This window comes from Malaclemys terrapin, chromosome 4 (assembly GCF_027887155.1).
Source record: "Malaclemys terrapin pileata isolate rMalTer1 chromosome 4, rMalTer1.hap1, whole genome shotgun sequence".
In the NCBI taxonomy this organism is placed as follows: Eukaryota; Metazoa; Chordata; order Testudines; family Emydidae; genus Malaclemys; species Malaclemys terrapin.
This window is the reverse complement of record NC_071508.1, coordinates 60072586-60098301: the sequence shown is the minus strand read 5'-3', so window position 1 is coordinate 60098301 and position 25716 is coordinate 60072586. Positions and strand designations below refer to the sequence as shown.

The 25716-nt window shown below is 40.1% G+C and overlaps 1 protein-coding gene across 1 annotated transcript in view; it reads left to right on the top strand.

Moving 5' to 3' along the window:
• Positions 1 to 25305, top strand: part of SPON1 (spondin 1) — a 329873-nt gene extending 304568 nt beyond the window's left edge. The window contains exons 8-16 of the mRNA XM_054025147.1: positions 10235 to 10436; positions 15664 to 15804; positions 17035 to 17110; positions 17682 to 17864; positions 18326 to 18496; positions 18597 to 18764; positions 20239 to 20403; positions 23251 to 23514; positions 24463 to 25305. Coding sequence (XP_053881122.1) covers positions 10235 to 10436; positions 15664 to 15804; positions 17035 to 17110; positions 17682 to 17864; positions 18326 to 18496; positions 18597 to 18764; positions 20239 to 20403; positions 23251 to 23514; positions 24463 to 24626 — 1534 coding nt within the window. The 3' untranslated portion in view covers positions 24627 to 25305. The remainder of the gene's footprint in view (positions 1 to 10234; positions 10437 to 15663; positions 15805 to 17034; positions 17111 to 17681; positions 17865 to 18325; positions 18497 to 18596; positions 18765 to 20238; positions 20404 to 23250; positions 23515 to 24462) is intronic.
• The last annotated feature ends 411 nt before the right edge of the window (positions 25306 to 25716 follow it).

Below are 25716 nucleotides of genomic sequence, written 5' to 3'. Positions count from 1 at the left end.
AGCTACTACAAATTACAAAACTGCCAAATACCCCTTTTAGCTGATTACATTCCATAGACTCAACCAGTTTTCCTCAGATAACCCAATAGTATTTGACTCTGCCACCTGAGCTGGAAGTCCTTTCCAATTTAATAACAACTATCATAATAACGAGGAGTCTGGTGGCACCTTAAAGACTAACAGATTTATTTGGGCATAAGTTTTCGTGGGTAAAAACCTCACTTCTTCAGATGCATAGAGTGAAAGTTACAGATGCAGGCATTATATACTCAGTATATGTCAAATTGTATATGGAACTCAGTATATAATGCCTGCATCTGTAACTTTCACTCTATGCATCTGAAGAAGTGAGGTTAAGTTACAGATGCAGGCATTATATACTCAGTACATGTCAAATTGTATATGGAACTCAGTATATAATGCCTGCATCTGTAACTTTCACTCTATGCATCTGAAGAAGTGAGGTTTTTACCCACGAAAACTTATGCCCAAATAAATCTGTTAGTCTTTAAGGTGCCACCAGACTCCTTGTTGTTTTTGTAGATACAGACTAACACGGCTACCCCCTGATACTTAACTATCATAATCTTACACGTCTCGTTCTCCCCTTCCCATTCTACTCTCCCACTTACGCACACTGGCCTCATTCTTTAGCCACAACCAAAATGGAGGCTGTAACAATTATCAAGGAACCATAGTCACCTCAACATCACTAAAGTTGCTTATGACTGTCAAGTTTTTCTCCATTGCTGCAGCAAAAGCACCTGACACACTTTTGACTTTGCTCATAATACTTAGATGAAAGGTAATATTATTTTAGATTCTCAAGTCCCTGAGGCAGGAGGTGTATCACCATCTGTGTTTGGTACATCTTTGAGCACACTGTCAGCATTCAATAAATAACAAGACTGAGTGAAAACTATTAATGTTATTAGCTCCACCTTTTTCTTGTTTGTGGTCAGCAAAGTCATACCCCCTCAGTCCAAAAGACTTCAGTTTCCTACTCATCCTCCTGTTCCCTTCATATTCTAATAGAGTAATAAAGCAAGAACAACCATCAAAAATATACTTTTGGTGTAGCAGTTTTGTCCTGTTTAATATTGTTTTTCAATATTTCCATCCACTATTCCTCCACACTCAAAATCATTTCCCCTCACCAAGCTCTCATTAGTGTCCCTGTAAATGCTAGTACGCATAGCAGTAACTGCAATTTTCCATTGGAGTGTCAGTATAACAAAAGAAAACGTTTAATAAAAGGGAGCAGGAACTCTGCATTAACTTGGGAAAACACCACCACAACAATTCAAGAGGAGGCAAACCATAAGTAAACACTTGCCCCACAGTATCTTGGACAGTAATCCTTTGTCTCACTTCCCACTTGCATTGTGAAACAGCAACAGATGACCCCGAAGGGGAACTCAAGCAATTACTCTGCTGCTCCCGCTGTTAGGGGTTCTCTGCCATCACTTGTAACTTGTTACTGCCTTTGCTGGTGCTATCACCTTCGCTGCTGTTCACCAACTTCTCTGCCGCCTCTGCCTCTAACTGTGATGCCATGTTCTGAGGTTCCACTGCTTAGCCCAATTCTTAGTGTTTTCACCTCTTAGTGATGTCATTGGGTAATGAGGAACCTCACTTCTGCTGCATTGTGACATTGTCTCCCTGTCCCCCTAGACCTGTTCATCAGTGGTTTCAGCTCTAATCACTGAGCAGAACCAAGGACACTGAACTGGGTTTGACCAGCACAGGCAGGTCAAATTGTATATGGAACTCTTTCAACAGCATCCATGGTAAGAACACCTGTCCCCACCCCCACACCCGTCTGACTTTCACCTGGATGTTGCATTACAACCCCTCATTTAGCAAGTACGTTTTCATTTAGGGTGACCCCCTTAAAGACATACAATTAGGATAACATTTCATTACTCCTACATTCAAGACTAAAGTGCACTTTAATCCCAAACAGCCAAAATTGGTCACCTACGCAAAGTAGATGTGTTTATGCAAATATAGCATGCTCCTTTTCCTTCAGCACATCAATAGATGGCAAGGGAGAGCTCATATACACCCTGGATTACACCATTTTGGTTCCATCTGCTTCATTCAGAACACATAATTAACAGAGATTTGTTTGAGACCAATACAGATTCGAATGAGGATTCGAGTGGAAGAGGAAAATTGAGACAGAGGCAGATTGTAATTCAAAACAGGTGGCCATTTATTAATGGGGGATAAATTACAACTTGGGCTGTGGAGGAGCACCTTTACCAACTAACAGTACAAATTCAATTGAAATAGGAACAAGTAACCAACCAAAAATATCACCAGAGCAGTAATATAAAACAGTCTATGTACACTTAACAACAAGGAATCAGATAATTTACAACCAACTATTTACTGAAAAACCAGAACAAACATACAAAACTGAGTAAACTGTAACAATTCGTCCTCTATACACTATACATGAGATTTGGTATCAAGTAATAAAGAAAAAAGGCCTAACAAACAGAACATCTACAAAAATTAATATACCACACTCCAGCTGCAGCTGACCAGCAATACAGACACCAGGGACATGACGAGATGTAACCCGAGATGACACGACACGAGCTGGCTAAATCCGGAGGAGATCCTGGCTGAAAAGATGATCAGGCCTTCCAGCTAACACGCGGACACTCCTGCTGATTTAGGCAAGGGACATAGTTTTATTCGAAGACCCTTGCTCGTGCTAGCATCTAATTGGTTCCCCGCTCCTACACCAACCAGGCTCCGAGCTGGTGCCCTCTACGTAAACAGATACTGCACCCAGAACGCTAAGCTTATGCACACGGCACGCTGGAATTGTAGCACACGGTACCAATGTGACCCACAATTGACCAGGCGGAAGGTTCGAGAATGGTTACACGGCCCCAATGTGTTGCACACAACACCAAGGTGCTGCACACGGCACCGATGTGACCTTCTGACCAACAATTGGCCATCCAGATGCCATGACAGAGCATAGGGCTGCAACAAGATTATTTAGTGTTAAAACTATGGTAGATTCTTACTGTGAAATGATCTATTTACATTATGTTACTGTATGTGATAAGATCTTCTTTCAGTGATTTCATCATCCGCCGAAGAATAACAATGCCAGACCCATGAAGTGTAAGGATGAGAGTTTAGAAATGTGTGAAGTGAATTATTGTGTTGGCTTTTCACTTCTGGAGACATGGAGGCACATCTGACTACACTCATAAGTGAAGTGAAATAAAGTAAATTTAGGGTGACCATCAGGAAAATTTTCTAAATGATGAGATCTTTTTAAAGGTGAGACAACCATCCAAGGGAAGTAATGGAATCCTCGTTGCATAAAAAATTAAAACTAGAAGGACCAAAGCACTAGAAAGCAGACAGCAGTCCTACCCTTGATCCCATATGAACAACTAGGTTACCTTATAGGTCTTTTCCAGCTAACATTTGGTTTTTCCAGCTTGTGTGCTTTAGTGCACTAAATAATTAGCACTATAATAAAATGCTTCAGGTCAGGATTCAGATGTTTTGGCAATGCTGTGGAGAGGAAGGACTTGGTTTCTAGTCAGTATTACAAAAAAATCTTTATTTTTGTGGTCACTAGAAAGTCGTAAAACTTTCCACTTTAAAAAGATGAGACATTACCCCCACTTACACATAGGCAGTGATTATTACCCATGTCTTGGAGTAGCCCACCTCACCTTCTGAATGCCAGTTGCCCTAGAAATAGTGTATGAATGTTGACTACTTTGGCAATGTTATTGAAATATGGTCCAAATTTGCAATGAATATTTTATTACCAGTTATAACTATCCATGACAAAAATTAGGCAGTGGTAGAGAGGAACAAGCTCCACAAATAAATTGTTTGATAATGTACTTAAGATTATCTTTTAATTCTGCACGTCAGATGATAAACTTTTAAAATGTCCAAGCTAATATGTTATCAAAGGGAGACCTTTAGCCACAAAGTTCACATCAGTATTTGTAGTGTCCCAGTGTCTGGTGTTCATATCTAGGGGTTTGGTTTGATCCATTGATAATGGGGGCATGTCATGAAATTTGTATCTGGATCAAAACTTTCCAAAAGTTCAAGTGTTTTGGTTTGGGCTCATTTCTCATTCCCACATGCCATATATATTCAAGGGCATTTTCTGTACTTCTACCAGTGCATACCCTTATGCTACGAGAGCTCAGACTAGATGCATTGTCTTTCATTGTGACACTGGCTTTAAAGTGTCTGAATCTCCTTGAGTAAGTTCCTCCTGCCAAATGCTCAGACATACCCCGTGGTCTCTGCAGGGAGCCATGTTCTGTACTCTGGGACACAGTCGTCACGGCAATAATTTGGGGGTGTGGTTTTATGTTCAACATTTACATTAATGCAATCTATCAATGTGTTAATTACATGATACTTCCTAGAATTAAATCAAAAGGACAGACAAGCTAATTTGAAAACGAGCGGACAGAAAAAGTGTTTCTTTGTTATAGGGCTAAATTTTTCTATGGATAACAGTCATTTACAGTGATTTACCCAATTCAATGCAACAAATCAGTGGCACAGCCAGGATTAAAACCTAGGACTTCCCTCACCACCAGACTGTTCAGAAAATAACTATCAGTTATAATATGACCTATCATGGTAGCTTGCTTAGTCATGTCGTATATTCTCATACACAATGTGGCCAGATTCTGCTCTGGTTTACGTTCTGGGCAGATACATTGTGGTAACTGACATTGGACTATGTGGTAGAGCTGGGCAAATAAGTGATTTTTCAGTTTAGTGGCCAAACAGGAAAAAAAATCTTTTGGGGCCTAACTAAACGTTTTGCTTGACCCCAAACAAGTTTGTTTTGGTTTGAGAAATGTTTCTTACCCTTTGTTTGTTTGTTTAGTTGAATCTAGCTAAATTTTTCAGAAAGAGTTGTTTCAAAACAAAAAGTCAAAACTTTTTGACTTTTTGGGAAATTTTGTTTTCCATTTTTTTCCAGCAAAAACAATTTGCTGAATTTGACCTGAACTCACTAATAGTTTCAGTCAACCCAAAATTGCATTTTTTTGTGAATAAGCTATTTGTCAAAAAAAAAAAAAAAAAAAAAAATTGCCTAGCTCTAATATGGAGAACTTGCATCCTGTGCAATGAAGTACAAGAATGTCAGGGAAGGATTTAGCACCACAGTGTGCATATAAAAGCAAATAATAAATGATCAACCAAACTTACATAATATTGTACAATGGAATTTATCTAAATTTAACTAAAGTGGCTCCGGGGTGGCTCCCTGCATGTCTGCCCTGTCCCTAGCCCCATGCCACTCCCGGAAACGCTGCAGCCTTGGGGGTGCGGGGACGGAGGGCTCCACGTGTGCTGCTCTGTCGTGCCTCCAGGTACCTCCTCCGAAGCTCCCATTGGCCACAGTTCCGTTCCCAGCCAATGGGAGCTGCCTGGAGGCAACGCATGGAGCCCTCTGACCCCCCCGCTTGGGGGCCACAAGGACGTGGTGCCGGCGGCTGGATCCAAAGCCCTGAGGGGCTGGATTCCGCCCGCAGGCCATAGTTTGCGCAGCCCTGGTCTAGTATGTATCGCCAGGTATGGCATCCTTTCCAAGTCCATTCTTGGCATGTCCAAACCATCGTAGTCATCTTTCTTGAATCTTCTGTATTAGCATTATTTCTTGCCCTAGCCATTTTCTTATTGTAACACCAACAAACCCCAGTCAGTGGCAGGCGGAATCGAACCTGGGGCTTCTGAAGCTTAGTGCATGAGCCTGTACTGCATGAGCTAAAAGCCACATGGCTCTTAGCTAAGGCTGTAGAGCAGACTCATTAATCTCTAAGTGGTCTCGGTGCCACTAGATGGGCCAGAACACCACAACCAGGTGGTGTATGGGTTACATTATCACTTCATTTTTTATTTTCTGCAGTCTTGAAACAATCAGTATTCCCCTCAGCCAGTTCATGTCTGCAGTTGAAATCTTTTGTTCATTGTATTTCCTCATATTCCAGCATTCCAACCTGTTCAGGAGTGTAGGCATGACAGTTGTCTCATCTACATTGATTTTTTTTGCTTTTTATCTAAATATCATTAGCCTTCCAGATCTTGCAGAGTTTTCCACATACAGTAGCAGCTAGCTAGATTCTTCATTTTATGTCATCTTCACAATTCCTGTTCTTTAATACTAATCCTCAAAGGTATACACCATCGCCCAGGGGAGCTGAGGCATAATTAATGTTTGTAAAGGGTTTTGAAGATGAAGTGCTAAATATTACTATTAAACAATATTACACAGTAGTATGAAATAACAGAAATCTGTACGAAACGAGCAAATATCTTACTAGCAAAGTGTTCACAAAGACTTCTAAACAGGTTCAATATTGATTTAGTCTCAAATGTGCAGTTGATTGATTTTATATTATTTTGAGAATATGATTAATATTTACTTTTCTAACAGTGGATTCAAACAAAGATCCAACTCTACTGCCATGAACTTATAACAGGGAATAGCAATTTACAAAAGGTTTCCATCAAAATGTGTCTGAAGTATCCTTTGTTGTGGATTTCTAATCATCTGTCTTCAATCAGTAGAACAGAGTCTACTTCTCATTGTTGTCTGAGTCTGATGGGCATGTGAGTGAATGCCTCCATCAGGACCTGAAATGAAAGAAAGCCGATGACAAGTTTCATATTGTAACTGTGCACAAAATGGCCATATATTCATTATTTATACTGTATAGTCCTTGCCTTTAAAACTGTTGAATTTTGCCCCAGATAAATGCAGTAGATAAGATTACCTCAATTATCTCAGTATTCATCATAATTCTGATGGGGAAAATTGAGGTGTTTGATATGCAGGTAACATTCATTAGTTATCCATGGAAATCAGCAGGTTGTTTAAGAGTGATCACTCCCGTACGGCTTACGGGTATGTTTTATCAGAAATATTTGATTCAGACCAGATTGTGATACATTCCCTCACATTGAATAGTACCTTAAAAGACAAGTCAATCTGGAGTGCTACCTAACAAGAATCAGGTCATATGAATCCATCCCTTAATAAAGCACGCTGATATTTCACCAAACAATTGGAAAGTTTTCTATTTGGGATCTATAAGAAAATCCAATAAACACTTTATACTGTAAAACAACCGCATATGAACAGCTCTATGGGCTCAGGACTAAGTAATATGTTTGGTTTTGATTGTTCTATTAATTTTCTTGAGGTAAAGAAACTTTGGAGCCCACTTCTTATGTTAGGCCACCCATGTCTGTGATTGGGTTCTCAAATGGGGAACTGGGCACCCTAACGTGGGCAATCAAGTTTGAAACTTGAGTTCTGAACCATATATACTTAAAGAAAAGTAATAGAGAAACATGTATTTGGTCTGTTATGATTCTTAATGTACTAGGAGTTCAAGGAGCCACGGTAAAATTTAAGAGAAATATACAAATTAGTCACTACATTTTTTCAGTGATGGGAGCACCAATGGAAAAAGTAAACTCCCACTGACTGTGGAAGAAATGTAATGACACAGAAAGGCAGGCTGAAGAAGAATAGCAAAAATTAGAGCACAAATACCTTGTAACCTTCAAATGCCCATAAAACAGAGATTGCTTGGGTGTAGGAGAGAGAGAAAATGAAGAGTCTGCGTTGGTCTCAAGCATGTAATGAAAGGAAAACCCCCCACTGATGTCAGAAAGAGATTTCACTGACTAGAATTGCCAGATTTCAGTCATAGTAACTAGCAAGAAAAAATTAATCGTACAATCAATCGTACTATTAATTGCACAGTTAAACAATAATAGAATACCATTTATTTAAATATTTTTGGATGTTTTCTACATTTTCAAATATATTCATTTCAATTACAACACAGAATACAGTGTACAGTGCTCACTTTATATTTATTTTTATTACAAATATTTGCACTGTAAAAAACAAAAGAAATAGTACATTTCTATTCACCTAATAAAAGTACTGTAGTGCAATCACTTTATAATGAAAGTTGAACTTACAAATGTAGAATTATGTACAAAAAATAACTGCATTCAAAAATAAAAATGTAAAACTTTAGAACCTACAAGTCCACTCAGTCCTACTTCAGCCAATCGCTCAGACAAACAAGTTTGGTTACAATTTGCAGGAGATAATGCTGCCCAAGTCTTGTTTACAATGTCACCTAAAAGTGAGAACAGGCGTTCACATGGCACTGTTGTAGCCGACATTGCAACATATTTATGTGCCAGATGCACCAAAGATTCATATGTCCCTTCATGCTTCAACCACCATTCCAGAAGACATGCGTCCATGCTGATGCCGGGTTCTGTTCAATAACGATCCAAAGCAGAGCAGACCGATGCATGTTCATTTTCATCATCTGAGTCAGATGTCACCAGCAGCAGGTTGATTTTCTTTTTTGGTGGTTTGGGTTCTGTAGTTTCCGCATCGGAGTGTTGCTCTTTGAAGACATCTGAAAGCATACTCCACACCTCCTCCCTCTCAGATTTTGGAAGGCACTTCAGATTCTTAAACTTTGGGTCGAGTGCTGTATCTATTCTTAGAAATCTCACATTAGTACCCTTTGCATTTTGTCAAATCTGCTGTGAAAGTGTTCTTAAAATGAACATGTACTGGGTCATCGTCCGAGACTGCTATAACATGAAATATATGGAAGAATGCAGGTAAAACAGAACAGGAGACATACAATTCTCCCCTAAGGAGTTCATTCATAAATTTAATCAATGAATTATTTTTTTTAACAAGCCTCGTCAGCATGGAAGCATGGCCTCTGGAATGGTGGCTGAATGGACATATGAATGTTGAGCATATCTGGCACATAAATACTTTACAACACCAGCTACGAAAGTGCCATGCGAACACCTGTTCTCACTTTCAGGTGACATTGTAAATAAGAAGCAGTCAGCAGTATCTCCTGTAAATGTAAACAAACTTGTTTGTCTTAGGAATTGGCTGAACAAGAAGTAGGACTGAGTGGACTCTTAAGCTCTAAAGTTTTACACTGTTTTGTTTTTGAGTACAGTTATGTTACAAAAAAATCTACATTTGTAAGTTACACTTTCACAATAAAGAGATTGCACTACAGTACTTGTATGCGATGAATTGAAAAATACTATTTATTTAGTTCATCATTTTTACAGTGCAAATATTTGTAATAAAAAATAATACAAAGTGAGCACTGTACACTTTGTATTCTGTGTTGTAATAGAAATCAATATATTTGAAAATGTAGAAAAACATCCACAAATATTTAATACATTTCATTTGGTCTTCTATTGTTTAACAGTGCGATTAATCGCAATTAATGTTTTTAATTGCAGTTAATTTTTTTGAGTTAATTGTGTGAGTTAACTGCAATTGACAGCCCTAATTATATGTAAGGTAACCTAGCAGTTGCTGTTCATAGGAAAGATGACAAAATGAGTTAATATTCTAGTGGTTTACATGTGAATGGAGATTTTGGCTCAGATTTGGTTTTAGTTTCCAGTTGAACAGGAATTTGATAGTTATTGGTCTACAGCACAAAGCACCACATGATTAACAGTCTTTACTTGAGAGAATCTTTGGCAAGGATTGGACAAGTAGGAGTGCTTGCACATCATCATTGACGTATATTAGCAGAAATTTGCACAATGCCTGGCTGCATTATTCTCTGAGTCTAGCCAGTGCTGTTAATCTCTCACTTACATGAGCATGAAAATCTGACTAATGATTGTTTTTTTAAGTTGTATTTCTAGGCACTTTTTAAATTGAAACCACGGTGCATTGCTGATTAAAAATATCCTGACAGTCAAAAATGAATATTACTTCATGGTACTTCCTACTATGTTGCTTGAAGTTTTTAATTTGTTATGGTATATGAGAACATATTGACAAGGGTTTTTGTTACATGACAATGAAGTAAGGACACTAGCCACAACTCTTCATTCCAAACCATTGAGCTACAATAAACCGTAAACATCCTTGAATGAAGTAAGCGCCATTTCATTATATAATACACAAAGACTGCCTCACTGCTGAAAAGGATACAATGTATGAGAGTTGTATCATGCCTTCACCCTATCTCATCTCTGTTTATCTCTAGATTTCAGATATATATTCTGAGCTAACTAATTTTTTCTCCATTTAAAGCACAAATCTCATTGCTACTCAAATAGCAAACTTTACTTGAGTGGGTAACTTTATCTTCCTGTTTCTTATTTGCAGGAGAGCTGCTCCCTCTGCTGAATTTTCTGTGGACAGGACTCGTCACCTGATGTCTTTCCTTACCATGCTAGGCCCCAGTCCTGACTGGAATGTAGGCTTGTCAGCTGAAGACCTTTGTACCAAGGATTGTGGCTGGGTTCAGAAAGTCGTTCAGGATCTGATACCATGGGATGCTGGTACCGACAGTGGGGTTACCTATGAGGTATTTGTAATACTTGTAATGGCTTTAAAACATAAGCTCTTCCTTAATTAACATAGCTGTTAAGAATGAAGGCTAATAATCCACAACTATGTGAAAACCTCTTAGTATTCGGCAAACCATTCCTTGCATAGGAAAATGAAAGGCAATTGGAACAGACATTGGTAGCAATTGCTGTCTTTTATTGTGCCTGATTTTCCAAATCTGAACTCTTAGATACTTCTTGTGATGTTGTGCACTGATGACCCCGCTCTCCGAAGAAAAATGAACGTAGGTTACTAAAAATTAGGGATAGATAAGTACTCAATTTCCCAACAAGTGTGTACACTAACCCATGTGCCATCAAAAATCCCAGGGTGCTAGTTTAACTCAATTAAATTGGGACACTGAAAAACATAGGATGACCAAAGCAATTACCTGGCTGGAGGAAGCCCGCCAAACAATCAGCGGGGCTGATTGAGATGATTGAGGCACTGGAGGAGCACTCCAGGAAGACAAGGTCATTGTGGAGAACCTAAATGAATTATTTGCATTGATCTTCAATGCAGAGGACACCAGGAAGATCCACACACCTGAACCAAAAGATTTTGGAGCAAATTGATAAATTAAGTAGCAATAAGTCACCAGGACCAGATGGTATTCACCCAAGAGTTCTGAAGGCACTCAAATGTGAAACTGCAGAACTGTTAACTGTGTTATGTAACTTACTGCTTAAATCAGCCTCTGTAGCAGATGACTGGAGGATAGCTAACGTAACGCCTAACTTTAAAAAAGGCTCCAGAGGCAATCCTGGCAATTACAGACTGGTAAACCTAACTTCAGTACCAGGCAAATTGGTTGAAACTATAGTAAAGAACTGTATTATCAGACACATAGCTGAACATGATATGTTGAGGAATGATCTGGAAAAGGGGGTAAACATTGAGGTGGCAAAGTACACAGACAATACAAAATTACTCAATATACTTAAGTCTAAAGCAGACTGAAGAGTTACAAAGGGATCTCACAAAACTATGTGACTGGGCAATAAAATGGCAGATGAAACTCAGTGTTGATAAATTCAAAGTAATGCACGTTGGAAAACAATTCCAACTATAAATACAAAATGACCGGGTCTGAATTAGCTGCTATCACTCAAACGAGATCTTGAAGTCATCATCGATAGATCTCTGAAAACATCTGCTCCATGTGCAGCGGCAATCAAGAAGCAAACACAATATTAGGAGCCATTAGGAAAGGGATAGATAAGACTACAGAAAATATCACAATACCACTATATAAATCCATAGTAAGCCCACACCTGGAATACTGCTTGCAGTTCTGTTCACCCCTTCTAAAAAAGAATTGGAAAAAGTACAGAGAAGGGCAACAAAAATGATTATGGGTAATCTTCCATATGAGGAGAGATTAAAAAGACTAGGACTATTCAGTTTAGAAAAGAGACTGAGGGAGGATATGATAGATGACTATAAAATCACGAATGGTGTGGAAAAAGTGACTAAGGAAGTGTTATTTACCCCTTCACATAACACAAGAACTAGGGGTCACGCAATGAAATTAATAGACAGCAAGTATAAACAAATATAAGGAAGTACTTCTTCATATAACGCACAGCCAATCTGTGGAACTTGTTGCCAGGGTATGTTGTGAAGGCCAAAAGTATAACTTGATTCAAAAAAGAATTATATCAGTTCATGGAGAATAGTCTCATCAATGGCTAATAGCCAAGATGGTCAGGGATACAACCCCATGCTGTGGGTATTCTTAAACCTTTGACTGCCAGAAGCTGGGACTGGACAACAGGGGATGGATCACTTGATAATTGTCCTGTTCTGTTCATTCTCTCTGAAGCATCTGGCACTGGCCACTGTCGGAAGACAGGATACTGGTCTAGATGGACCATTGATCTGAACCAGTATGGTTTTTATTTTCTTAACTGTTACAAAATCCATACCAGCAAGGAAATAATTACTATATATGAAGCTATGGATATACAAGAGAACGGTCTGCAGCATCTGTGTGATCCTTGGGATGGTGTATGGAGCTAACATATAGACTCAGACAGCAAAAGCTGAGTAAAAGCCAACCACATTTCCTTAAAAGTTTTATGTTCCAGTAGCAAAGACCTGTAGCTATGAAAACAGATAAAAATCTTGGAAAAGGGGGAAATAGAAAACAAAACAGCATGGGGGAAGGCACATGATCAGAATAAAGAACCATCCCAAAGGTTTGCAAAGAAATTACGATTGGGGACAAGAACTTGTGCACCTCAGTGGGTAGATGAGATAAGATTCCTGAGAAATATGTGAATAGAATAGAATACAAGAATTAAAGTTTTGACTGACCCATATATCCTGTTGTGGAGTGATCACACTATGGCTACCTAAATGATCATGCGTGAATGCACAGAAAGAAAATGTAGTTGAGATTTTTTGGTTGATTCCTGTATGTTTGTGCCTCCACAAGCCTGCCTTTCCACTTATCACCAGAATTACTTTTCAGCTGCAGTTCTTCTGTTCTGACACTGTTCCCTATATGGTTATGTTTGCAATATAGTAAATCTGTCTTGATAAACAAACAAGCAAAAATAATATATTCATCAAGTGGAAGATTTCTGTCTTCTGTGGTAAAGCAAAACAATCAGGAGATTACTTTCACTCATCAGGTGCTGAAATAAAATGTGCCTCTTCTGCCACCTGGCTGCTAACTATACTCATCCTCCAACAGTAAAATATGACACCATTCATGAAATACACTAACTGCAAAACCCTGGGCTTCTGGTATGAAAAGGCATCATTACAAAAAATAGACTGATAATTTATAAAAGCTAGTGCAATTTAATATATATAATTAAAACAATTTGTAATTAAAGCAGTGCATACAGGTGAAGACCTAAAGATCTTGTTATTTTCATCTTGCCTTTTATTAGTTATGTCTCTCACTATATGTTTATATGGTTCCTAACACAATGGGTCCCTAATATCAGTTGGCACTTCTTGCCATAAGACAAGTAACTAATAAAGCTCATATTTAATATTGTAAATTCCCCAAATGTGGTTGCTGAATGTTCCCTGAGAATTCACACAGTTAAAATAATGCCTTGTTTTACTCTCCAGCTCCAAACAGAATTGTGTTTGCTAATAAAAAATATCTTGGACTTGTGACCTTTTTTATGTACAGTGGACATTTTTAACAAGCTTTTTCTGTTTTTGTCAGAAAACAAAGTTGAGGTAAAAGACAGTTGTCAGTACTAAATTTTCCACCACTTCTCTAGCTATTGTTCTAGTTCTCTATCCATTTCAGTGACAAGAGTTTTTATGGCAATATGCAGGCATATGAAGTTTTTATTGCTGACCTCTTGACTGATCTCAGATGTAAAATAAAACAAACGTCCAAGAAGGGAAAAAAAAAAAAGCGTTCACCATTCCATTTTAACCATTCCATGTTTTTTATGTCTTGAGGCAGACTGCAGGACAAATATGCAACACAATTATGTGCAAAGCAAACCATTTGGTTTGTTCTCTGAGATTAGACACCACCATTGTTCTGAAATAGTTATGACCTTGAAGAGCATTCTGAGCATGGTCAGGTAAACTTCAAAGTGTATCAGACACTAGCTAGGGATCAACAGAAGACATCAATGGTGGTTTGATTTGTATATTAACTATGAGTTTGCATTCAATATATATATGACCGCAATTAATGAGAATGTGCATGCAGAGACTCAGAATAGATTTTAATGGGGCATGCCTGTTTGTGCACTGAATATTTTTGTCCAGACCTTCACACATTTATATAGCATGCTTTCCAAAAGAGAAACTTTTTGCCTAGTTTTTAGTCTCATAACTTTTTCGAGTGGGGTTTTAGGCTCACAAAGCCTCTCCCCCCTCTCCTGGTATATGACATAATAAAAACAAAGACGTTTGTTAGGAAGACAAAGATAAAGCACCTAGAATGCAATGAAGCTATCGTTTACACCAGCTGAGGATCTGTCTCCTAACATGCTGTTCAAATGTAACTTAAGCTCAGAAAGCTTTTGCTCTCTGCAACTGCTGTTAGCTACAATGTATTATAATATAAAATAGGACGTCAGTAATTGCAATTATGCATTTAAAATGTCAGAGGCAAGGAAGTAGGGTAGATTTGCTTTCAAAACCTATATTCTCGCCCTACCTGGTCTCTCTCAACTGCAACCGAAATGTTTAGGGGACGGGGAAATGCTTATGTTCTAAATTTATTGGGTTCATAAGAATGTTTTCTCTCCCCACAATGGCTCCAAATAGTAAGAGTAGGATTTTGTTCTTAATCTGCAAGAGAAGAAATAGCATCCTGAATAACATAACACACCATTTGTCCTGAACTCATCTCAAGTGCAGTAACTTAAATATGTCTCTAAGATAAACAATTAAACAATGTGTTGTCTAGCTTGGGTCTTAGTGTTTGTCCAGTTTTCTATACAAAGAGGAAACAACAAATAATTAAATGTAAAAAAAATCCTCTCCCACAATGTGCCCTTTTCCCCCCAGGGATTTCCAGTCAAGTTCTGGTTCTCAGTCTGGCCACTACTATTTTAAAGAACTGAGGGTCATTTATGGATCACAGAACTTAAAAACAAGTCAAAGCTTTGAAATATGCTGAAGAAATAATATTGAGTTCCTTGTTTCTTACTTGTAATTTTAAACATGCTGTGACAAATTCATCTCTGGTGACATGAGGGAGGTTTCACTATGGATGACTTTGGTTTTGTCTCTCTCCATCCACAGATGCATTCTCTCCTCTTTTCTCTCTCTTTCTTTGTGACACGTAAAGGGAAGTTCCATATGGAAAAGTGACTACAAATAAAAACATTATGGTCTCATTTGAGATCTGCTCCCTATATATATTCAGAGCAATAACTGCCTTACATCAAAGACAAAAATAAGTGTTTACTGCTTTTTCTCCTGTTACTGCAGCAGAGCCAACACAGCGCTGTAGGGTAACCTGGATGCTACTGTACCTCACATACTATGAACAGAATTATTAAATTCCAGTTCCCCAGATTTACAGAAATGCTGCATAAGGGATGTTCGTTGCCATGGGAGAATTCATTCTGTTGAAAGGGGCATTTTCCTATTGAACATTTCAGAAGCAGCTCTAAATTTTGTATATTGTGTTGACTTCTATTATTCAAAATACATGTGTTTTTATTCCTTTTTAATCCATATTTGTATCTGTTTCTTTCTGATTGCAGTCACCCAACAAGCCTACAATTCCTCAAGAGAAGATAAGACCACTAACGAGCCTTGATCACCCTCAGAGTCCCTTTTATGATCCAGAAGGAGGGTCTATAGCAGTGGTGGCCAGAGTTGTCATTGAGAGAATTGCACGAAAGGTAGCAATATAAAATTCTAAAAGACAGCAGTAAAAATGAAATAATACAATTTAAATATATTTTATGGATTTTTTAAACTGTTGAAACCCTTTTAATCTACTGTTCCTTCTGCTGATAGAAACGTCCAGTGCTGCATATTTTAGTACTTCTTTTTTATAGAAGCATGGAGATTAACCACATTAGATTTTTCATCTCTAGTCATATAATCTAGTCCCTTGCCAATGCAGAATGGAACCTTACAGTAGGTTCTCCAGTTCTTTGCCCAGCCAACTTTTAAATGATTCAAGTGATGGACTTTCCAATACTTCCCTTGGGGGCTTATTCCATGGTCTTATGGATCCCTGTGTTAAGAAATGTTTCTTGATACTCAAGCTACTTTTCCTTTGGCTTAGTTTCATCTTATTTGTCTCTGTTATTGCATAGGGGATCCTCCTAAATATGTCTCCACTTTCTGCTTTTTAGACCACGAGTATTTGCAGATGGTTATATATTCCTGTCTTCATTGTAATTTAGAACCACATCAGCACTGATTCAAACCTGCAGGTCCTTAAGTAAGGTTTGGGCATAGACCCTTTTTATTTTCCCTCAAAAGCATATCTGCAGACCTTTAATCACTGATGTTGTTCCAAATTCCTCCCAATTTATTAAGCTCACTGTATACTGCATTCTATATGTAACCCCACCACCAGTGTACTCAGAGGTGCCATTAGTATCCTTCTTTGTGATATAAGGCCTCTGAATATGCAGTCCCAAACCACATTGTTTCTGCCACTCTATGAAATTGCAGGCATTTTAGTTTGCTCTCTACTCTCACACCTAGGTTTCTCTGTGCATTTTTTCTGTCCAGGTTTCCCATTCTCTTTGCATATCAGTGTTTCAGGTGGTTTTCCTTAGATGTATACATACGCTTTTGGAAATCCCAACCTATGTAGCCTGTTGCTATTTCTTGCCTATATTTTAAATTCTCTAGAGGTGAAATTCCCCACTATGAAACAGGCCAGCACAATGTGTATGTGTTTAAGCCCTACTGGAATTGAGTGAGTTATAGGATTTGTGCTGGCCCCCTGCATACAAGCGTGACTAACTGCAAATCCGTAGCTTTACAACTGTTGACAAACCCTGCTTGTGTTACTGTGTAGCTTCTAGCAACTGGTTTTACATCCCGCCAGCACCTATTGGTTTATTCCCATTACCATCCTAATTTAAATCTTTACCACTCTTTCTCTGCAGGGAGAGCAATGCAATATCATCCCTGATAATGTAGATGACATTGTAGCAGATCTTGTTCCAGAAGAGAAAGAAGAAGGTACTTTTTAATTACGTTCTGCTATGTGAGTTTTTTGTTTCATCCTCCAGTGCTGCTTCTGTATATTTCCTGTCTTTATGTCATTATTAGTACACTATTAAATATACAAAAACAACTCACTCAGCATCATTTCTTACTTGCCTGAAGAACTGATGACAATAGTGGGGTTTTCAAAAGCACTTAAGTGACTTAAAAGCACAAGTCCCACTGAAAGTCACAGTGATGCAGTTTTCCATTCTTTATGTTGCGCCTCTTTGGCCTGGCAACCTGCACAGAACCACCATGGTGCCCACAGAAGTTTGGCAACAGCTGTCCGATCTGTTAGAAATGTATAGTACAGGTCACTATCTGGGAGGAATTAAAACAAACTTCTTAGTATCCTAACGCAAGGAAGAATTCCGAGCTGCATCACACAAAGGTGCCAGCTGAGTGAAACTTAAAACAGTGAAATGCTTCATTAGCAAGCAAGGAACCAATCATGTTAAACATCTCATGCAATCACCAACCAAGTGAAGAGGCGTAAATGGAGACTAACCCATTGTTGACATGTTCTGCTTTTTATTGATTTTAGATGACACCCCTGAGACTTGCATTTACTCAAACTGGTCCCCATGGTCAGCCTGCAGCTCCTCCACTTGTGATAAGGGCAAGAGGATGAGGCAGAGAATGCTTAAAGCCCAGCTGGACCTCAGTGTGCCTTGTCCCGATACCCAGGATTTTCAGCCATGTATGGGCCCAGGCTGTAGTGATGAAGGTAACAAAACAGGAAAGAGTGGAGGGGATAAAATGGGGGGAGAGGGGAGAGCATTTTAACTTGGAGGCCCAACCTTCTGTTATAGCTGCATGGTCCCATCTCTAGGTGTAAGTGATGATGGTTGAAGAAAAGTGCATGCATAAGTGTTTGTGTGTTCAAAACTGAACACCCATGTGGAAAATTATGGAGTCACCTTAGAAAATGCGGTCCTCTGTGTTCACTATTGCAATTCAGTAGGCTGTTTGAGTGTATGTTTGAAGGTTAAGGAGGAGTAGCAAGAAGGAAGAAGTGAAGTGAGGAATGAAGGGAAAGGCAGAATGAGACAGGAGATAGAGTGGATAAACAGAAGCATGGAAGTCTGAAAAGAGTGGGGGGATAGATACCTCTTGGTAGATGAGATTTATCAGGCAAAGGTGTGGCAATCTCAAAGTAGGTAATTGAAATCCTCCTCTGTATTTTAGATGGTTCCACTTGCATGATGTCTGAATGGATTACATGGTCCCCCTGTACTGTTTCTTGTGGAATGGGAATGCGATCTAGAGAGAGATATGTGAAACAATTTCCTGACGACGGCTCGATGTGCAAAGTACCTACTGAAGAAACTGAGAAATGTATTGTAAATGAGGAGTGTTGTAAGTATTTCATTTAGCCTTGCAAAATCCAATCAGTAACAAAAGCACTAAATGAACCATTTTTTAGATAGTGATTTTTTTCTCTTTACATTATAAATAGCTCCTAGTAGTTGCCTTGTGACAGAATGGGCAGAGTGGAATGAATGCAGTGCTAGCTGTGGAATGGGAATGAAAAAGCGACATAGAATGATTAAGATGACTCCAGCTGATGGATCCATGTGCAATACGGAAACTACCGAGGTGGAGAAATGCATGATGCCAGAGTGCCGTAAGTGTCTATGAGCCACCTGCCATGGACAGAAGTATGAGAACTCTCATGACGCTTTGTTTGAGCACATGAAAGAATGTGTCTAACAGGAAACATTCCCAACTTTTCCCTGCACCAGATTCCCTGCCTCAAGAGAACATGCATTGGTACCACTTCCACCCAAAGGATGACATATCAGTTCCAGAAAAATTATTCACTGCTATGGCCGTATTACTTTTTCAAAGCAATGCTTTCAGAATATCACAGTATCATTGCCAGATGCTACACACATGTATATTAGCAAAATACCTGTGGGCTCCCGTAAGTATTCCATAGTGGAACCCACTGCCTTAAGTAATTACTGTTGCAGTAAAGCAGGGATGGGCAAACTATGGCCTGGGGGCCACATCTGGCCCTTCAGATGTTTTAATCCAGCCCTCAAGCTCCCGCCGGGCAGCAGGGTCAAGGGCTTGCCCTACTCCAGCAGTCCAGCTGGGGAGCAGGGTTGGCAGCTTGCCACACTCCGCGCGGCTCCAGGAAGCAGCAGCATGTCCCCCCTCCGGCTCCTACACGTAGGGGCAGCCAGAGGGCTCCGCACGCTGCCCCTGCCCCAAGCGCTGCCCCTACAGCTCCCATTGGCTGGGAACTGCGGCCAAGGCAAGCTGCAGGGGCAGCACCTGCGGACAGGGCAGCGTGCAGAGTCGCTTGGCCACACCTCCGCGTAGGAACCAGAGGGGGACATGCCGCTGCTTCTGGGAGCTGCTTGAGGTAAGGGCTGCCTGGAGCCTGAACCCCTCCACCTCCTCCCGTGCCCCAACCCCCTTCCCCAGCCCTGATCCCCCACTCGCCCTCCAAACCCCTCCGTCCCAGGCCGGAGCAACCTCCTGCACCCCCAACCCCTTATCCCCAGCCTCACCCCAGAGCCTGCACCCCCAACCGGAGCTCTACCCCCTCTTCCCAACCCCCAATTTTGTGAGCATTCATGGTTCGCCATACAATTTCCATACACAGCTGTAGCCCTCAGGACAAAAAGTTTGCCCACCCCTGCTCTAAAGGAATCAAAAAGTGTAGAATGAAATACTGTTCCCATCCTGTGATGAGTTCTTTGATTTGGAATCAGACTGTTATAAATTTCACAAGATCAGGCTTTCTCACAGGACGTTCCTAGTTTCAAATGCACCCACAAGTACTTTCTTGAAGTATTTTGATTCTCATGCATTGAGTCTCTGCAGAAACAAAGTGGAAAAAAGTTTGCAGAGAAACATTTTTAATAGTTAACCTGAAAAAAAAATGTTGGCTTTCATCTGAGCTTTTGTAGGAACATCAAGTTAGCTTGAATAAAACAAAAAGCAAGCTAACAGCAAAATACAAAAAATAGGGGTTGTGTCCCTTCTTCAAATGGTCACATTTAATTCTTTCAAAGCTTTGTGTTTAAATAATTTGTCAACATAATGAAGATTCGTTATCTTTGCTAATCATTCTTTTCATGCACTAGATACCATTCCCTGTATGCTCTCCCTTTGGTCTGAATGGAGTGACTGCAGTGTCACTTGTGGGAAGGGGATGAGGACCCGGCAAAGGATGCTGAAATCTGCAGCTGAGCTTGGAGACTGTAATGAGGAGCTGGAGCAAGTGGAGAAGTGCATGCTTCCAGAGTGCCGTAAGTGTAGGAACCGGTCTGAAACAGGAAGGCTAATTTCACATGTTCTGCAAACTAAGGCTACATCTACACTATGAGCTGAGGGTGTGATTCCCAGCCTGTGTAAATATGCTCATGCTAGCATTAATTGAGCTAGAACAGTAAAGATAGTGTGGACAGCAGCAAGTGGTGGCTAGCCGTATTGAGTACGCACCCAGGCGGTTCAGGCAGGTTTGCTTTTGGCCTGGCTAGTCCATACCTTAGCTGCCCATGTTACCATGACAACACTACTATTTTTAGGATGTCTGCGCAAGCTGGGAATCACATGCCTAGCTCATAGTGTAGATGTAGCCTAAGCATCAACCCCTGGTGCTGTGCTGTGGAGCCTGGACAGAGCTGTCGTGGTTGTGTGCCAGACCCACTGAGTGCTGCTCGGAACCTGATGATATGCCTGTCCCTCGGCTATCTGGCTGTCCAACCCCATCTGGGTAATGGAGAGAGAGTCTGTAACTCCTCCTCTCTGAGTCCTTGGGAAATGAAATCTGGAAGATGCTGAATACGTGCAGCGTGAAGGACTTTGAGAGGTCTGCACAGCTGTTTAAGAGGACCTATAAAGGGTACAATCAGCTGGGAGAGACAACAGGCCCATCATGGTGAAGATAAACTGCCCCAGGGCCTCCCCAAATGGCATTATGAATATTTAAGGAGCTGTTCCGTGTGCTTTATGGATTTCTTGTTTCCTACTCCATGAGCTACATCAGACTATTCTGGTACTCAAATACATATTGTGTGTCCTGCATACAATGTGCATATTTGAGAATATACTACTTAAATGAGCAATAACTCGTTATTAAAATACCCACTGTGCTTCATCTCCACAGATAATCCAGGCCAGGGAAAGTTACCCTCACCTAATATGTGAGATTGAGAGGGCACTTAGCAGGTGCAATGCCTTTCACTCAAAGTATACATATTTCCCACAGCGCCAGATTTATTAAAAAATGAGCACCTTGCTGTCTTTTCCTGCCACATCTTAGCTCCTTACTAACTCTTCCCTTTAAGGAAATATAACTGGATTCTCCCTGCTTATCTTCGTTGTTATGAAATATAACAGCATCTCCATGGACCTCTTTGTATGAATGAAAATTCAGCATTCACAATCTTCTTCTTATTGGAACAAGGACAGTATGGGAAGCAGCAACCTCAGCTTCCCTATGCTATATCTTAAACCTAGAAGGGTGGAAGGACCAGGCCTTCTTGGCCTCTGCTGTGTCCACCACTAAGGTTGTCACTTCCTGACAATTGTTGATGTGATTTTTATGATGGTGTCTCCTGAGCACTAGGAACTCGACTAACACTATGACATAGGCCATGAGAGACAACAACAAGATGTGGGTGGGGGGACTTTCACAAAACACAGTTTAGTCCATGAATAGTTCAGAGGATAGTGGATTTGGAAATTAGTTCAACCTACCCAATTCCATGCCAGGCTGGTCAAGAGTTAGTGAAACCATGATTTTTTTTCAAATACATAATTTCATCCAGTCTCCCATAGCAAGCAAGTAAAATGTTGGGCCTTGGGTTTGGTTCAAGTGGAGCACCCAGGGGCAGTGTGGCTTAAAACTATGCTCCTGCTTGCCTGATCTGGGGTGTGTATGTGTAATTAGAGCAGCTTATGAGCTGCCACCTAGAATAGCCCCTAGGGGCTGCTCCATTGGCCCACAATCACAAGAGAGTCATACATCCAACGCCTTTTCCTCCAACCACATCTCTAGGCCAATGGGGACTAAGACCAAGTGCTGCAGAGCCACATACAGTGGCCTCACACCACCTGGGAATTCCCCTACATGACAGAATCCCCAGCTGCCCTCTTATTGCTGCTTTGCACTTCTTAAGAAAAGCAAAGCAGAGGGGAAGCCCTTGCTGATGGATGTGATAGAATATTTTTATTGTACTCTTTGCCAGCCAAGTATTATAATGCCCTGCATAAAACTACCTGCATTTTTAGCCAGCATTGGTTATAACCCTCCACCCACATTCTTATGATACAATTTTGTAACTGAGGACTTCTTAAATAATTTAAAAAATACTTCTTTGGAATAAATATGATTATTTCTGCATTTTGAGTGTTAGTCAGTCAGTGAGAGTTTGATTTTTAAAGCAATGCTAGAAAGTCCTGAATGCAGACTTTTGGGGTATGAAGGGCTCTGTGCCTATAGTGTGGTACTATGATTCAGGAAATCTAAGTTAAAGTCCTGTCTGTTTCACTGATTTTTTTCTGGGACTGTAAAAAACTCAAGTTAAAAAGCTCTATGCCTCACTTTCCCCAATTGTAAAATGGAGATAACAATACTTGCTTAAACCATGTGACTATTCTTAATATGCATTACTATTAGTAAAATGCTTTGAGATTCTTGGAGAGCAGGTCCTATATGGGTGCAACGTATTCATTATTTAACATCTTGACTCATACGATGGTCGGGGTGGTGTGCATAATGCCAGAGAAAACTATTGAAAATAGACTAATAGATGGTCAAAACCTACTTCCTGCCACCACCAGAGCAGAGCATTTAAGGAGGAACAGGACTTTTTTTTTTTTTTTTTTTTTTTTTAGTTGGTGATCTCTTAGCACCATTCTTTCCCGGGATGGTTGAGGCAGTGGCAGCTAGTGCAAAGTATTTCCTCCTGACTGCACAGAGATTTTTAATGTGTTTTCTTGCAAAACTCACTCTGAAGACTGGGTGCATTGTCATGTTCACGTAGTTTGGATATGAAAACTCATTAGGCAAAGCCATATGTTTCTTCTACATCATCTGGTTAGGTCCCAAAGAGTTGTTATAATTGCCAGTATTTCTTTCTTTGACACAGCCATTGACTGTGAATTAACCGAGTGGTCCAAGTGGTCTGAATGCAATAAATCCTGTGGAAAAGGTCATATGATCAGGACAAGAATGATTAAAATGGAACCACAGTTTGGAGGAGCTCCATGCCCAGAAACTGTCCAACGTAAAAAATGCCGAATAAGAAAATGTTTGAGAGGTCCAGGTCTAGAGAAAAGGCGGTGGAAAGAAGCCCGTGAGAAAAGAAGAAGTGAACATGCCAAGGAAGATGTAGATGGTGAGCTGTATCCAGGTATGTGTTATCCACATTGCTTAGGCTACTCATGGCAGCTTGACCTTTGTTCATAACAGGAACAAGTCTGTGAGTATCAGCACTTCACTGCAATCAGGGCCAGCTCCAGGCACCAGCACAGCAAGCAGGTGCTTGGGGCGGACAACGGAAAGGGGCGTCACATGTGGCAATTCAGCGGCGGGTCCCTCAGTCCCTCTCGGAGGGAAGGACCTGCCGCCGAATTGCCGCTGACGAATGAAGTAGCAGTGGTAGAGCTGCCGCCAAAGTGCCACCGATCGCTTTTTTTTTTTTTCCCTCGTCGCTTGGGGCGGCAAAAACACTGGAGCTGGCCCTGACTGCAATAGCATTACATTCTAGAAAAAGCTTTAACTAAATGTTAAAGTGGGCTTGTGTTCTTGGCTTTCATCTTTCAGCATTGAAGGTCAGATTTGAACTTCAGTAGCAAGTTGCAACTGGAGAGCTTTTTTCACCCGTTCCCAAAAGAAAACAGGTTATGTCTGTGCAGCTCTAAGAATATCTTGTTCTTTCTCGGTAAGGTCCTTCTATACAAAAAATAGACCATCAAAAAAGTTAATACTGACTAAAAACTCCATGGGACTGAACTAAAAACCTCCAGCTCCAATTGCATCTGAACTGTTGCAAAATTTGCTCCTAAATCCAGCTATAAATGTCTTAGCTAGCACCTCTTTCTATGCTAGGCTTTAGCAAAACTCCAATACCAACATCCCTGGTAATTACAATCTAGGTTATAACAGGTAGATGAAAATTTGGGGGGGAAGGGATTGTCTTTTGTACAATGCTTACCACAATGGGACCTTGACTGGACTTGATTGGAGCCTTTTAGTGTTTCAATAATAAAATATTAAGAGTGTGTATGTGTCCATACACCAGGGGAGATAGAGATGAAAAGCTAGCTAAAATAGCATTGATAAATGTTTTTATTTTTAGGTTGTAAGATGAGACCATGGACTGCTTGGTCAGAATGTACCAAACTGTGTGGTGGTGGAATTCAGGAACGCTTCATGACCGTAAAGAAGAGGTTCAAAAGCACTCAGTTTACCAGCTGCAAAGACAAGAAGGAGATAAGAGCATGTAATGTTCACCCTTGTTAGCAAAACCCGAGGCTGCAAAGTGATGGAGTCTGAGCTAAATGGAAAGTCAACCATGGTTTTGATTTTAAAAAAATATATATATAAATGGTGTATATTAGTCTTCATTTTTGCAGTGTGGGTTGCTTATTAGTCTTGCTGGTGCAAGAAATATATTTTATAAATATTTCCTCACAAATATATGCTGAGAGTGACTCCTTGATACTCCAGCTAGCCCTTAATGCATAAAACTAGTAAGTCATTGTGAGTCATTTAACTCTGAAATAAAAACATCTCTGTGGATATGCAATAGCCATATAGAAATATTCCCTGTACAGACATGGGGTGCATGCATATTAACGTAACTAAGTTAAAGTGACATGTTTCACGCGTGGAAGGAATTGTCTCATTTGATTTGATTTCAAAATATCCAAAGCAGGGCCTATGTGCTTACACAACTGTGCCAAGGAATAATTTCAGTAATGCTGGTTCAATAATATTAAAGGTGCATATTATCTCTTCCTACCATGAGGGTTAAACTGGTATTGGATAATTACTATCCTATACATTTTTCTTCATGAGGATCCCCTTATTTCCTTAAAAAACTCAAATACATAGGCATCAGTATGGATAGCTCAGTAACAGTGTCTGCTCAATGAGCAGTGGTGATAAAAAAAAACCACACACACACACACACACACACACACACACACACACACACGAAAAATATGGACAATTTGAACCCTTCTCTTGAACCAGGTTCAGTTCTGCCCAACACCACCATCTCAAAAAGGATATAGAAGAAGGTCTAAAGAAAGACAAAGGCAATGATTGTGGCATGGCAGTCCTTCCATGCCAGAGATTGAAAAATTAGGAATAATTTAGTGAAGAGGTATATAAAACAATGAATGGTGTTGAAAAGGTGCTCATCTATACCTTATGCACAGACGCGGGGAGCAGCAAACTGAAAACTAATAGAAGGATTTTCATGTGTTACTTAATGCATAATCAGTCTGTGACATTCACTGCCATAGGACAGATTCTTGCAACAAAGGGTTCATGAGGATTTGTAAAATGCGTAGACATTTGTGAATTGTAGGACTATGGCCTGAAG